Below are 14,343 nucleotides of genomic sequence, written 5' to 3' on the forward strand. Positions count from 1 at the left end.
GAACTTCAAGGAGAGCGGTTCAATTGTTGTGAAGAAGGCTTCAGGGCGCCCAAGAAAGTCCTGCAAGCGCCAGGACCGTCTCCTAAAGTTGATTCAGCTGCTGGATCGGGGCACCACCAGTACAGAGCTTGCTAAGGAATGGCAGCAGGCAGGTGTGAATGCATCTGCACGCACAGTGAGGCGAAGACTTTTGGAGGATGTCCTAGTGTCAGGAAGGGTAGCAAAGAAGCCACTTCTCTCCAGGAAAAACATCAGGGACAGACTGATATTCTGCAAAAGGTACAGGGATTGGATGTTGTTTTGGGCATCTGGAAAAAAGCTTGTCCGGAGAAGACAAGGTGAGCGCTACCATCAGTCCTGTGTCATGCCAACAGTAAAGCATCCTGAGACCATTCATGTGTGGGGTTGCTTCTCAGCCAAGGGAGTGGGCTCACTCACAATTATGCCTAAGAACACAGCCATGAATAAAGAATGGTACCAACACATCCTCCGAGAGCAACTTCTCCCAACCATCCAGGAACAGTTTGGTGGCGAACAATGCCTTTTCCAGCATGATGGAGCACCTTGCCATAAGGCAAAAGTGATAACTAAGTGGCTCGGGGAACAAAACATTGATATGTTGGGTCCACGGCCAGGAAACTCCCCAGACCTTAATCCCATTGAGAACTTGTGGGCAATCCTCAAGAGGCTGGTGGACAAACAAAAACCCACAAATTCTGACAAACTCTAAGCATTGATTATGCAAGAATGGGCTGCCATGAGTCAGGATGTGGCCCAGAAGTTAATTCACAGCAAGCCAGGGCGGATTGCAGGTCTTGAAAAAGAAGGGTCAACACTGCAAATATTGACTCTTTGCATCAACTTCATGTAATTGTCAATAAAAGCCTTTGACACTTATGGAATGCTTGTAATTATACTTCAGCATTCCATAGTAACATCTGACAAAAATATCTAAAGACACTGAAGCAGCATACTTTGTGGGAGTTAATATTTGTGTCAATCTCAACTTTTGGCCACGACTGTACAGGGTTGGGCAACCCTGCACTTTGTAGTGCACTACTTTTAGGGCATAGGATGTCATTTTACACGCATCCATGATCTCTCCTTTGAGGAAGAATGTCATGACTTGCTGCCCTGCAGTTTCAGCACAAGACCTAATGGTATTTATTTATTTCTGCAACACTGATATCTGGAGGGTCTCCGATGTGCCGGGGAACATCATTATAATAATTTTTTCATTACGAGAGACGACATGCACGCTCAATCAAGATGGCAGCCCTAACGACGGATCGAGGACCGCATCAATGGGTTTTTGAAAATGGGTTCTTTCTCTGCTCTGAATGTCCCTGCTCAGCTGCTGTAGCTACTGGGGTGGGGGGTGGGGATTGCTAAAAAAAAAATTTAAACAGTGAAGTCCTCAATTTCAAAACAAACCGCATCAACGATGCTACGTGAAGAACGAGGGTCTGTCTTCACCTGTTCCTTTCGGGCCGAGTCCTAATTTGGACCTTCTTGTAAATTGCGCATTTAAAGCAGTGGAAGAATTAGGTGAGAAATAAATTTATGTGCCCAAATTTCAAGTTGGTATTGCGCCCCGAGTGGTGGTAGCTGCAGGGTATTGTGTTTGTGTGTTTGTCTGTGTGGCAGGTGAGGGACTGCAGCTCTGTTCCTCTGTGTGTCAGGCTGGGCTGGGTTGTGTAGAGAGAGAGAGAGAGAGAGAGAGAGACTGCATACAAATCTATGTCTGCCTCAGTCTATCCCCATTGACTGGCGGTAGGATGATTTAGAACAACACATTCACATCCTCTTGTCAGCGCACCACCAGAGCACCAGCCAGGCCTGCTAATTAAGGCCATGGTCATTAATGGAACTTTTAGCATGTATGCCTATGCTGGTTCCCCTCTAATGAAGCTCTCACTCCTGCCCAAGAATCAATACCTGCCGTGGGTCACATCATTAGTATGAGTGGGAGAGGTTGGGAGTCTAGTTAGTTTGTGCATCATGTGGGTGTGTATGCATCAATTAATATGTTTGTGTGTGTGGGTTACCGAACTTGGTAAGTTCTTTCTCTCGCTCTTCCTCGCTGTCTCTCATCTTATATCGGTCTGTGGTCTCTTTCCGTGTAATACACAGTATATGTATATGGTTCCTGTGTTATGGTTGATGTGTCAGCCTGTGATTTTATTGGAACTCTTTCTCTTTTATTTCTCTCCTTCTCTCAGTGAGCGTGTCCAGAAGCTCAGGAGAGAGCTCCAGCAGGCCCGTGCTGCGCCCGCTTACGAGGAGCTAGAGGTCATCCGCCGCAGAGCCCTCGACCACGACCCACCACGAGTGAGTGTGAGCGTGTGCACGCGCATGTGTGCTCTCGGGCACATGATGCATCTGTGCGCATGCTTGAATGCATGAGTGCGTGCATGTGTACATGAATGTGTGTGTGTCCTCACTTGGAGACCTCGGGCTCGCCTCCCGCTGTGCCTACGCAGATCACAGTGACGAGATGAACCACCACAAGTGGTTTACATGCATCTTCTCAACAGAACATGGAGATTAACTCCATGATAATCCATACTTCAAGTCCCTGTCCACTGCCTAGAGACACCAAGTGTCTTTCTCTGGCTGATTCACAAATGGCACCCTATTCCCTTTAAAGTGCTCTACTTTTGACCAGAGCCTGAGCTAGGGTGCCATTTGGTACAAGCACACTCTGGCTCTGAGAGAATGGAGATCCTAAACAGACTATATACTGAGTGTACAAAACATCTCTTTCCATGACATAGACTGACCTGGTGCATCCAGGTGAAAGCTGGATTTTGAGGCCCACAAGCCTCAAAAGACTCACCTGAAGGTAACCCGGTACCAGCTTTTAAAAAATAAAATGAATGGAAGTATACACTGAGTAAACAAAACATTAAGAACACCTGCTCTTTTTATTAGACTGACCAGGTGAATCCAGGTGAAAGCTATGATCCCTTATTGATGTCAACTGTTAAATCCTCCTCAATCAGTGTAGGTGAAGGGGAGAGTGTGGCTAGTATGTGTTAAAGACAGGTTTAAGCCTTGAGGCAATTGAGACATAGATTGTGTATTTGTTTCAATTCAGAGGGTGAATGGGCAAAACAAAAGATTTCAGTGCCTTTGAACAGGGTATGGTAGTAGGTGCCAGGCGCACCGATTTGGGGGGGTGAAGAACAGCAACGATGCTGGGTTTTTATAACCTCAACCGTTTCTCCTGTGTATCAAGAATGGACCACTATCCAAAGGACATCCAGCCAACTTGACACAAATGTGGGAAGCTTTGAAGTCAGCTTGGACCAGCATCCCTGTGGAACAATTTCGACACATTGTAGAGTCCATGCCCTGAAGAATTGAGGCTGTTCTGAGTGCAAAAGGGCGTTCCTAATGTTTTGTACACTCAGTGTGGATCATAATACGGATCATTCCATAGGATATCACCAGGCAGTATTATCATATGGGGATGTGATGGTGTACTTATTAATTTCCCTTTGTGCATATGGTAACTAAGGATGATTTTGCAGCAGGCAATTGTAATAAAGCTGTGTGTGTGTATGTGTGTGTGGGCGTTGGCATGTTTTGCTCCCAATTGTGGAGCCGAGTCAGACGATCCATGTTGTCTTAAAGCCTGGCCGGGTTTATTTGGAGCTCTCTCTTGTTAGCATGAAGTACTCTACAGTGGCAGCACCCTCTTTCTCTCTCCATTTCTCTCTCTTTAAGTAAATAAACATTAATGTGGTGACATTTTCATATGATCTTTTTTAGCACTACTGCTCAACCTAAACAAACATGCTCTCTTTCACTCTCCTCTCTCTCTCTCTCTCTCTCTGTCTCTCTCTCTCTTTCTCTCCCTCTCACTTCTGGTTGCGTGTGTGGAACCGTCTTCTAACGTTGCCCGCATCCTTCTTGAGCCCCGGTTCTGTTTTGATCCATCGAAGAGCATTATTCACACGCTGAAACAGCCTAGCGATGCCTCTTGGAATCGGTTGTTGTGTGTTCCTTCGAATGCCCTTATTCAAACATGTAGACAATTAGGAAGCAGTGATTGGGGAGGCAACTCGCCGTCTGATTGTTAGTTGCAGTAGAAACAAATGCAGCGTCAACAGCACAGCTGTAGGTGCTTCCCCTGAGGCAGCTGCTTATGGAAAATGATCATTTAAACAGAGACTCCGATGAAATCAAAGGCTGCGACAGAAAGCGTATGTTAAACCTATAAACTGTATAGCCCATGTAGAATGTGTGAGGTAAACCTTGAGAACAATAATAAATACTGTAAGTTAAATGGAAAGAGACAGCAGACCAATAGTTACAACATATACAGAGAGAGAGAGAGGGTGAGTGAATCAAATGTTTCAATGTTTCATTCACTCTGGCAATTGTTGCGCCCATGTCTCCCTGCGTGTAGCCTGTTTTGTGCCCTCCTTTCAGCTGTCTTTCTTTGCTCTTTTCAGCAGCCTGGTCTGGTCGCCTTGAATGTTTTCAAAGATTTAATGACACTTGAGTATTGCGCTGCTCATACGAGGTCACACAAGGCCCGTTCTTCCTTTATGTAGCTCGTGCCACGCTGGGAAACATTGATTCATTGAAAAGATTATATATAGCATTTCTCCATCTTTTAAAAAATTATTTTTCTACGTCTTCAGTTTCACAGACAGACAATAACCGCAAACATAAAATACAATAAGAGTAGTTTTTATGTGTCCTTTCTATTTAATTATTTGTCACTGGGAGTACACTATCCTGCTTAGTAACCTGCATACCTGATTTGTTTACTCCTCAATAACACGTATTTGGAACATTAAATACAGTAAGGGAATTTAACCAACAAGATATTAGATAGCCCCCCCCACTCTCCATCCCCTGTTAAAACATCTCCAACTTAATACAAATTAAAGCATTTGAGGCTTCATTCAAAGCCTTTATCCACACATTAAATTTTTTTTTTTCTCATCAAGGTGTATGTGTGTGTGTGTGTGATCCTTTTCTCATCTTTTCTTGGCTGTGACTCCTGCATACTCTCTCGTGTGTTCCCTCTCTCCTTTTCATCCCATGTTCCCCTTCATCTCTACCTTTTTGTCTTGACCATGTCAGTCTCAGTACACACCCACATATACCATCTGTCCAAGCACAGGGCCTGCGTCCCAAATAACACCCGATTATCAAAATAGCTCACTATAGAGGATACCTAGTCGGTTGTAAAACTAAATGCATCCAACCTAAATGTGGCTTTCCCATTTAACCCAACCCCTCTGAATCTTAGATGTGCGGGGGACAGCCTTAATCTAATTTCACACCATCAGTGCCCGGGGAGCACTTGGTTTTAGGGGTTAACTGCCTTGCTCAAGGGTAGTGCACTATATAGGGAATACTGTGCCATTTGGGACAGGGCTCTATAGCTTTTTATCCTTTCGAGACATGATAATGATAGTGTATACGATGTCATGTGTACAGACTGGCCAGTTTCTGGTATTTTTAGATGAGGCTGTCCATTCAGCTGCCACAGTAGCTGGCAGTGATGTCCCCTACGCGGTAAGCCACATGCAACTGGCAGCCATTTTGGAGTTCCGCTCTACCACAAGCACGTGGCATAGGCAAGGAAAGGGTGTGTCCAAAATGAGCCCTGGTTAAAAGGAGTGCACAATTTGGGGAATAGGAGACTATGTCAGAGGCAGCCATACTTGGTATAATCCAGACATCTTTGGTATTCGGTAAATGTCTACCTGGCTGGAAAAACACCCAGCTAAATGAAATAGAATGAAGTGTTTTACAAGTCCTTTTCTGAAACCTCCATGTACCAAAGCTTGCGATTTACAGTGGAAAATGCCCTTGACCATGGAGGATGGATAGAAGACGCATTGGATTTGTCCCAAATGGCACCTTATTCCCAACACAGAGCACTACTTTTGACCAGAGACCTACTTTATGGGCCATGGTCAGAAGCATAGAACCAGATAGGGAATAAGGTGCCATTTGGGATGTAACCATAATTGAAGTAATGAAAGGAGGGGAAATGAAGGCTTGAGGAAGTGAACTGGCTACAAGAGATGCTAACTCGGATATCAGGGCCGATTCGTGCAGGAGGAATATCATATTATCAACACCTTATCTCCAACTCATTACCCTGGGAATCACACACACACCACAGGGGCAGTGTGTGTGTGTGGCACATTAATAGACACAAATCACAGACGAGCACACACTCTATCAAACACACACCTACTCTCTCACACACATACACACACTACCCACACTCCACCATCCCACACATTAACACACTCCGCAAAAGATGTGACCCGTCAGCTCCGAAGCAGTCCACACCCCCCAATGTTGTCGGGCGGACATCAATCACGCTGATGATGTTTTAATGTCAACTCCTGGGGGCAGATGATGCGAGCTGTGGCGGGCGCGGCGTTCGCTTCATAAACACACTCCACATCATTAAGTAAGCAAAAACCACCGCCGTCACAGTGATGGATGGCTAGCGTGCCTCTCGTCTGATGGCGATGGTCTACTCTACCCCCCAGGAGCACTGTGGGACGCCCAGGGGGCAGGAGGACCCCCTAGTGCCACACAGGTGCCCAGGCGTAACCATAATTGTGTGGTGGGTGTGGAGAGCCTCGTCTTTTTAGCAGGATGTTCCCTTTAGATGAGGGGTGGGCGCTGCAACTGAGGGCCACGGTAACCGCGGGCTTTTGTTCTGGCACTAACAACTTAAAAATGACTTGATCATGTGCCCGTTCAATTTCGACCTCAATAAGTTTGAATATAAATGTTATTCGAGCTGGAACAAAAGCCCGTACAGCACACACTACGGCCCTCCAGGACTGGAGATACCGGCCCCTACTGCAGTCTAGATGATCCCTGCTAGCAGTAGTCTGACCATTATCTTCTCCTTAATCTACCATATCAAAGCCTCATAGGAGGGAGCTAATGCTGTACTACAGAGAAGTGACCCGTGTGTAGAGCAGCGACTGATCTATCACTGACCAGAGATCAGTCTTGTTTTGGGCCTGACAGCCCAGCAGCACCAACACAAAGGGATAATGGATGAGCTGGTGTGTTACCTCCTGCTGTGTGTTTGCTTACTGTTGGGGGCTGCTGACATACTGTAGCACAGCGGGTAGCCCTACTGCAGAATTATGTTGTGGACTGGAGGAGAGAGGGGGGGAGGACAGTGGGAGGGAGGTGGGGTGGAGAGAGAGAGGGGTCGAATGATGGGAAGCAGGGAGGGGGAGATTAAAAGAGAATGCTTTGTGGAGAGACGGGTGAAGAACAGGAAGGTGTAGCAAGAGAGGGGGAAAGGGAGGCTTATCACCAGAGAGAGTAGAAGTGAGAAAGGGGAGGTTTATCAACAGCGAGAGAGTAGAAGTGAGAAAAGGGGAGGTTCATTAAGAGGGGGAGAGAGGGTAGAAGAGCCATTCAATGTCCTTTCAGCAAGCCATGACACCCACCATCTCATAATGTTCTTGAAATCGTTTCTGTAGTTAGAAACAGGTACGATTAGCATTCCTGAAACATTTTGTTGAAATATTTTTTTGATCTAAGCGAAATTAGCCTAATTGATTGCACTACAATTGGCCGTCTTTTAAATTATAGGATTCAGATAATATTCAATAAATAAACCCAACATCCGATTTGGACCAAACTTTCAGGAATGTTAATCGTGTCTGTTACTAACTTCAGAAACGATTTCAGAACAATCTGAGATGGTCTTTCTCTCGCTATTTGAGGTGGGACGACCCAGAAGTGAGAAAATTGAGGATCATCAAGAGAGGGGGAGTGTAGAAATAAGGATAAATATTTCCCCAAAAATCGACAAAGTTTCAGTACCGGAAATAATTCATATCCTGAGAGTCCCTGGTAATACTGCACAACTCGGAAGTGCCCATATAAAGCGTTTACAATCAGGATATGGCTAACACGCGAGGCTTCTCCCAAAATAAGAGTGACTCTCAGGACGCACAGAGCGCACCCAGAGTAGGCTATAGCGTTGTCGAATCGTACAAACATTGTAAACGGCAATCAAACAAAAGTAAAATGACCAACGTTGCTAAACTTGCAAAGATCACGTCATTCATCGAATGGCAGAATATCTCTGATACTTGGCAAAATTGAGTTGACGGTTATACAGATGGCAGATCAGCTCATGGAATAATGGGGTGTTGAAGAGTGGAAATAGTTTAAATATCAAGATATGTTAACGGGGACCCAACACTGTTTAAGAAAATATCCATATCTACTCTCATACTGTTGATCACACTTTCTCTACCCACGCTCTCATAACGGGCTGCAAGTATGAGACAGCGCAACTGGGGGGAATTTTAGAGCAGTATTTTGACATGCATAGTTACGAGATGTGCTTTCTACAGATTTAAAATGAGGAAGTTTTCATGCGAGACAGGAGTCAGGATTTTGGGTTTCAGTGGGATTGGGACTGGATAGGAAAATAGCCTAGGCTCTATATAAGGTTACTACGTGAGTTGAGAGTAAAGTAATACACTTGATTTAGGCAACATTGTATGCTAAATGTTTCTGGTCAGTGATAGATGAGCAAATGAATAATTACTGGACAACTTCCACTTGTCCAGTAATGGATCAATTAACCAAATGTACAGACGGAGACACAGCTAACAAAATCACATTGATTGGGTGGCGAGGTGAATATTTTATCAGAAAAAAAAATGTAATTATTTATGACAATACATAACTTTGTTTGGACCAGTACCATACTTTGACGTCCGAGTATTTAGTGATGGGTCGTTCATGAACCGAATCGCGTTGGTGAAAGAGCCGTTAATTTGGCTCCCTGATTTTGCATAGGGTTACTATTGCTTTTTCACCTTCAAACAATATTTTTCTGCAGATAAGTTACAAAATAATTCTCTAAAGAAAGTTTTTTTTATTTTTATGTCTGTCCTATATCTGAGATGTATAAGAAAGATCAGGAAGCTGTTTGTATCATTTTTTAAAACACATTTAACCCCCTTTTTTGGGAACTAAACTACTTACATACTGAGTATACGAAACATTAGCAACACCTTCCTCATATTGATTGCCCTCCCCCCTTCTTCTTCTTTTGCACTCAGAACAGCCTAAAATCGTTGGAGCATGGACTCTACAAGGTGTCAAAACCGTTCCACACGGATGCTGGCCCATGTTGACTCCAACACATTTACATTTACATTTAAGTCATTTAGCAGACGCTCTTATCCAGAGCGACTTACAGTTGTGTCTAGTTGGCTGGATGTCCTTTGAGTGGTGGACAGCTTGATACACACGGGAAACTGAAAAACCCAGCAGAGTTGCAGTTCTTGACACAAACCGGAGCGCCTGGCACATACTACCCTACCTCGTACAAAGGCACTTAAATGTCTTGCCCATTCGCCCTCTGAATGGCACGCATACACAATCCATGTCCAGTTGTCTCAAGGTTTAAAATCTATAACCGGTCTCCTCCTCTTCATCTACACTGATTGAAGTGGATTTAACAGTTGACATCAATAAGGGATCATAGTTTTCACCTGGATTCACCTGGTCAGTCTAATGAAAAGAGCAGGTGTTCTTAATGTTTTGTATACTCAGTGTATGCTTCCATTCATTTTATTTTTTTAAACTGGTACTGGGTTACCTTCAGGCGAGTCTTTTGAGGCTTGTGGGCCTTTTGAGGCTTGTGGGCGTCCTAGTTGCAAACTCTGCCCATCTGGCTCTCTAGGCAGGCTAAAGCAAATGCTACAATTATTTCAAGTATTTCAACCTCGGTCTGCTCTCTCCTTTCTCTTGTTCTCTCCCCTCTAAGCTCTTTTCATGTCAGCATGTCTATTGGACACTTTGGTATAACTGATCATAGTCTCCCTCCCTTTCCTAACTATGCCAGTCGCTCAGTTATTCCTGGAGTATTATACAAAAACTTCTAACAGACCCATATAATTACATAAGCTTCAGTATAATTGAGAAGTTCGGCCTAGCCCAAATCAAAAGTGGGGACAAACGCTAGCCTTTAATCCCAGTAGCTATAGGCTGTAACTGCAGCCGGTCGGGACAGTGGCCCTCACTTCGAGGGTGGGGGGGGGTGTTGGCTTGTTTCAGCCACACCTGCTGCTAACAGCTGTATAATATCGAGCACATAGCCATGCAATCCCTGTAGACAAACATTGGCAGTAGAATGGCCTTACTGAAAAGCTCAGTGACTTTCAAATGCGGCACTGTCATCAGATGCCACCTTTCAAATAAGTCAGTCTGTCACACTTCTGCCCTGCTAGAGCTGTCCTGGTCAAATGTAAGTGCTTTTATTGTGAAGTGGAACAACAGCGGCTCAGCCGCAAAGTGGTAGGCCACACAAGCTCACAGAACGGAATGGACAAGTGCTGAAAAATCGTCTGTCCTCGGTTGCAACACGGCTGAGTTCCAAACTGCCTCTGGAAGTAACGTCAGCACAAGAACTGTTTGTCAGGAGCTTCATGAAATGGGTTTCCATGTCCAAGCAGCCGCACACAAGCCTAAGATCACCATGAGTTATGCCAAGCGTCGGCTGGAGTGGTGTAAAACTCGCTGCCATTGGACTCAGGAGCAGTGGAGCATGTTCTCTGCAGTGATGAATCCCGCTTCACCTTCTGGCAGTCCGACGGACCAACCTGGGTTTGGCTGATGCCAGGAGAACGCTACCTGCCCCAAAGCATAGTGCCAACTGTAAAGTTTGGTGGAGAAGGATCTGTGGAAAGAACTGAAAACTGCTGTTCACAAATGCTCTCCATCCAACCTCATTGAGCTCGAGCTGTTTTGCAAGGAGGAATGGGAAAAAATTCAGTCTCTCGATGTGCAAAACTGATAGAGACATACCCCAAGCGACTTACAGCTGTAATCGCAGCAAAAGGTGGCGCTACAAAGTATTAACTTAAGGGGGCTGAATAATTTTGCACGCCCAATTTTTCAGTTTTTGATTTGTTAAAAAAGTTTGAAATATCCAATAAATGTCGTTCCACTTCATGATTGTCCCACTTGTTGTTGATTCTTCACAAAAAAATACAGTTTTATATCTTCATGTTTGAAGCCTGAAATGTGCCAAAAGGTCGCAAAGTTCAAGGGGGCCGAATACTTTCGCAAGGCACTGTACATAAATGGTTGGTCGAGATCGGTGTGGAAGAACTTGGCTGGCCTGCACAGAGCCCTGACCTCAACCCCTTTGAACACCTTTGGGATGAACAGAAACGCCGACTGTAAGCCAGGCCTAATCGCGCGACATCAGTGCCCAACATCACTAATGCTCTTGTGGCTGAGTGGAAGCAATTCCCTGCAGCACTGTTTCAACATCTAGTGGAAAGCCTTCCCAGAGAGTGGAGGCTGTTATAGCAGTAAAGAGGGGACCAACTCCATACTCATACCCACGATTTTAGAATGAGATGTTCGACGAGCAGGTGTCCACATACATTTGGTCATGTAGTGTATTTTAATTGAACTGGAGAGCAATGGGTCTGGCCAAAGAGAGACTGGGACCCTGCACCCCAGACGAGCAGCATTCGAGATCGAAGTTAGACCTATGCACAGATCTCGGATCAGCGTTCTTCCCTCACATCCCAAGCCATAACCATAAGAGGGTGTAATGACAAATTGAACTTAGATCAGCATCTTGAGACAATGTCATCTTCAACCCTCAATCTGTGTCATCAGTAGCTTCTTTATTCTGTTTTGTTTCTAAGTTTTGTCGGTGGTTTATCTTGCTTACCTCACGTTGGCTTTGGAATGGCTTCTGATATTTCCTTTTTTCTCCTGTCCGCTCTGAGGTTTCTTAATGAATGTGTTTGCAGACACCCTACATGTAATGTGCAATGCACACACACATTTTTTTTATGTGTCGCATCAGTTCTCTCAAGAGTTTTCCTCCACACTTTTCAAAGTCACAATGAGTCATTCTGAACACGGAACGCCCCCCTCTCCTCTCCGTCCTCGTTCCCCCACGCCTCCTCCTCATCCCCAGACACAAAGCGCTTCACTTCTCTTCTTCTCTTTGTTTTATGTCGGTTCATTCTGAATTCCGTAAGCGCCATCCCGACTAGGTTATCTCCGAAGGCTACCGGGACTGATTTGGGCCTCTTTATCCCAGAGGCGTCGTCTTTGACCTACAGGAGAGTGTGTGTGATCTGTTTGCAGTTTAAACTGCAATCAAACACCATCCCCGATTCCCTGCACACTCTCATTCCCTTGGGTTGGGACACAGCACCTCATCACCTTTCCCTCAGTTTTATTTTTCATGGGCGGTGTGTGTGTGTGTTAAGGTCATCATAATTTCCCATCTTTAATGTTGGTAGGCTCCCTGGGGGTGCATGCTGCTATGACTTGACAGAATACTCATAGAACTGGAACCACTCTATGTGAGTCTAGACTATGGGGGACATTTTCCTCTCACAAACACACGCGCCGTGAGCAAAACGCACCGTAACATTTTAAATAGACGATACTGCAGCTCACCTGGAGCCAGAGAGGCGGAAAATACCCCTTTCCTCACCACCTCCACCAAAATCATTGGTCAGACCCTTTGTGGATTTTCCTCACACCCCCAACCTTTGGAATCAAAGTTGTAACCATGAACATGAGGAGAACACCACTCAAACCCACAGTTGCCAGTACTTCCCCCTGGAGATCTACCTCCTGCAGGCTTTTGCTCCAATCCTAATCGAGCTCACCTGATTCTACTAATCAGTTGCTCCCCAGGACCTTTTGAGGACCGGTATCCAAACCAGCTAGCTAGAACCCTGCATCCTCATAGCTCTCCAGGGAAGGGCTTCTTCGGCTACCCCTGTCGTCGAAAAGTCAATCAGAGGCCGAGAGGACAGCGCACCCCCCAAAGGCTACAATCAAGTTGATATGAACCTCACACTACCCCTGCACCCACCATCCCACCCCAATTTCCCAAAACAATTCAATATAATTACAGGCAGATTGTGCCATGTACTTGCACTGATCGTGCTGGCGCTCCGTTCCACTCTGTTTGGAAGTAACCTTACATGGCTGTAAGGGGAGGCATGACTGGGCCCCAAATGAGCCAGTCTTACCATCTGCTGCTAACTGCTAACAAGCTCTGGGAGTGTTTAGGGGGCATTGGGCGGCACGGGCCTGCATGACTATAGCAGTGAAGCATCAAACAGACCAATACCACACGTACTGTAGGGCCGGATTGGCCAACCATGGGGGATAAGATCCGCAGAGTGAGAGTTGATTAGAGGCTGACTGAGTTCGGTTTGTTCGTTTTACAAAACACCAAGAGCACCAGGAGCACAGTTTGAGTTAGTAGCGAGACACAGTTTGTGACTTCAGTCCCCCTGAAAGCCCCCACCCTCCTGCCACGGCTAAAACTATTCCCTCAGTACTAGTTTGTTTCCCGAGCGGAAATCAATGGAATCTCATTACGGAAAATTATGAGGAATGGCAGATATTGGATGGATCTCACTGCCGCTGCTTCATGCCAGCCGACTGCAGGCGAGCGCGTCCGGTGCCAGCGGGAGGGGGTTCAGGGGATTCGGCGGAGGGGGGTGGCATGTGCCAGGCGCCAGGCTGTGATTCCTCGCTGAGAGATGCGGCTAATTAGCATCAGAGATGGATGGATGGCAGACAACACAAGCAATTACTCTTTTCAAAAAGAGAGGGAGCGAGAAAGAGAGGCTCAGAAGATGATTTTTTTCCCCCTCTCGTACCTCCGTTTTACCATGAAAGCATTGCTCGTATTTTATGTCAAGACATTCAGGCCCTCGTTTGAGGCTTATTGTACGCACGTGACTATAAATTGCGAGGAGAGCAAAGTGCTCCAGGAAATTCATTTCCTGTATATGCACCGTCTTTTTGATGAATGCGACAGCTGGCTTTAGCTACTTGACTGGTGTGTTTTTGTGGCACACTTAGTGGCACTCCAGACGCTTAGTTTTCTGGCGAAAACGAGCAAGAAAGGGTGATTTTTCGAGCTTGAAAATCAACTTGTCCTTTGCTCCAAAGCCCCTGTTCTTGCTGTGTGGTTCTCCATTGACTATGACGTTTTGTGTTTTACTGTAGTCAAGTCAAATCCCAAAAGTTTCATACGACAACAGGGTCCTCCATGGTGGGAAGAGTGGGCTGCCACATGGCACTCTAAACGTTCCCAGTACAGGAGGGAAACCCCAGCCTCTCACAGTGCCCCATGGGCTGCTTGTGGCCTGGCCTCAGCCGCTTAGTGTGTCCAGAGAAAGTCTGGTCCTCTGTAAGCTACCCTGCCTGTAGAACACATTAACACTGGCTCTGCAATCCACAGCAACACACACACACACACACACTTACACAACATCATCAGGCTCATAACCAAAATGTCTG

General features: G+C 45.7%; 1 protein-coding gene across 3 annotated transcripts in view; it reads left to right on the top strand.

Moving 5' to 3' along the window:
* LOC124007709 (partitioning defective 3 homolog B-like) overlaps positions 1 to 14,343 on the top strand; it is a 171,153-nt gene that overhangs the window by 143,314 nt on the left and 13,496 nt on the right. For all 3 annotated transcript variants that reach the window (XM_046318418.1, XM_046318419.1, XM_046318421.1), the window contains one exon: positions 2,223 to 2,331. In XM_046318418.1, coding sequence (XP_046174374.1) covers positions 2,223 to 2,331 — 109 coding nt within the window. The remainder of the gene's footprint in view (positions 1 to 2,222; positions 2,332 to 14,343) is intronic.

Source organism: Oncorhynchus gorbuscha, linkage group LG21, assembly GCF_021184085.1.
Source record: "Oncorhynchus gorbuscha isolate QuinsamMale2020 ecotype Even-year linkage group LG21, OgorEven_v1.0, whole genome shotgun sequence".
Classification (NCBI taxonomy): domain Eukaryota; kingdom Metazoa; phylum Chordata; class Actinopteri; order Salmoniformes; family Salmonidae; genus Oncorhynchus; species Oncorhynchus gorbuscha.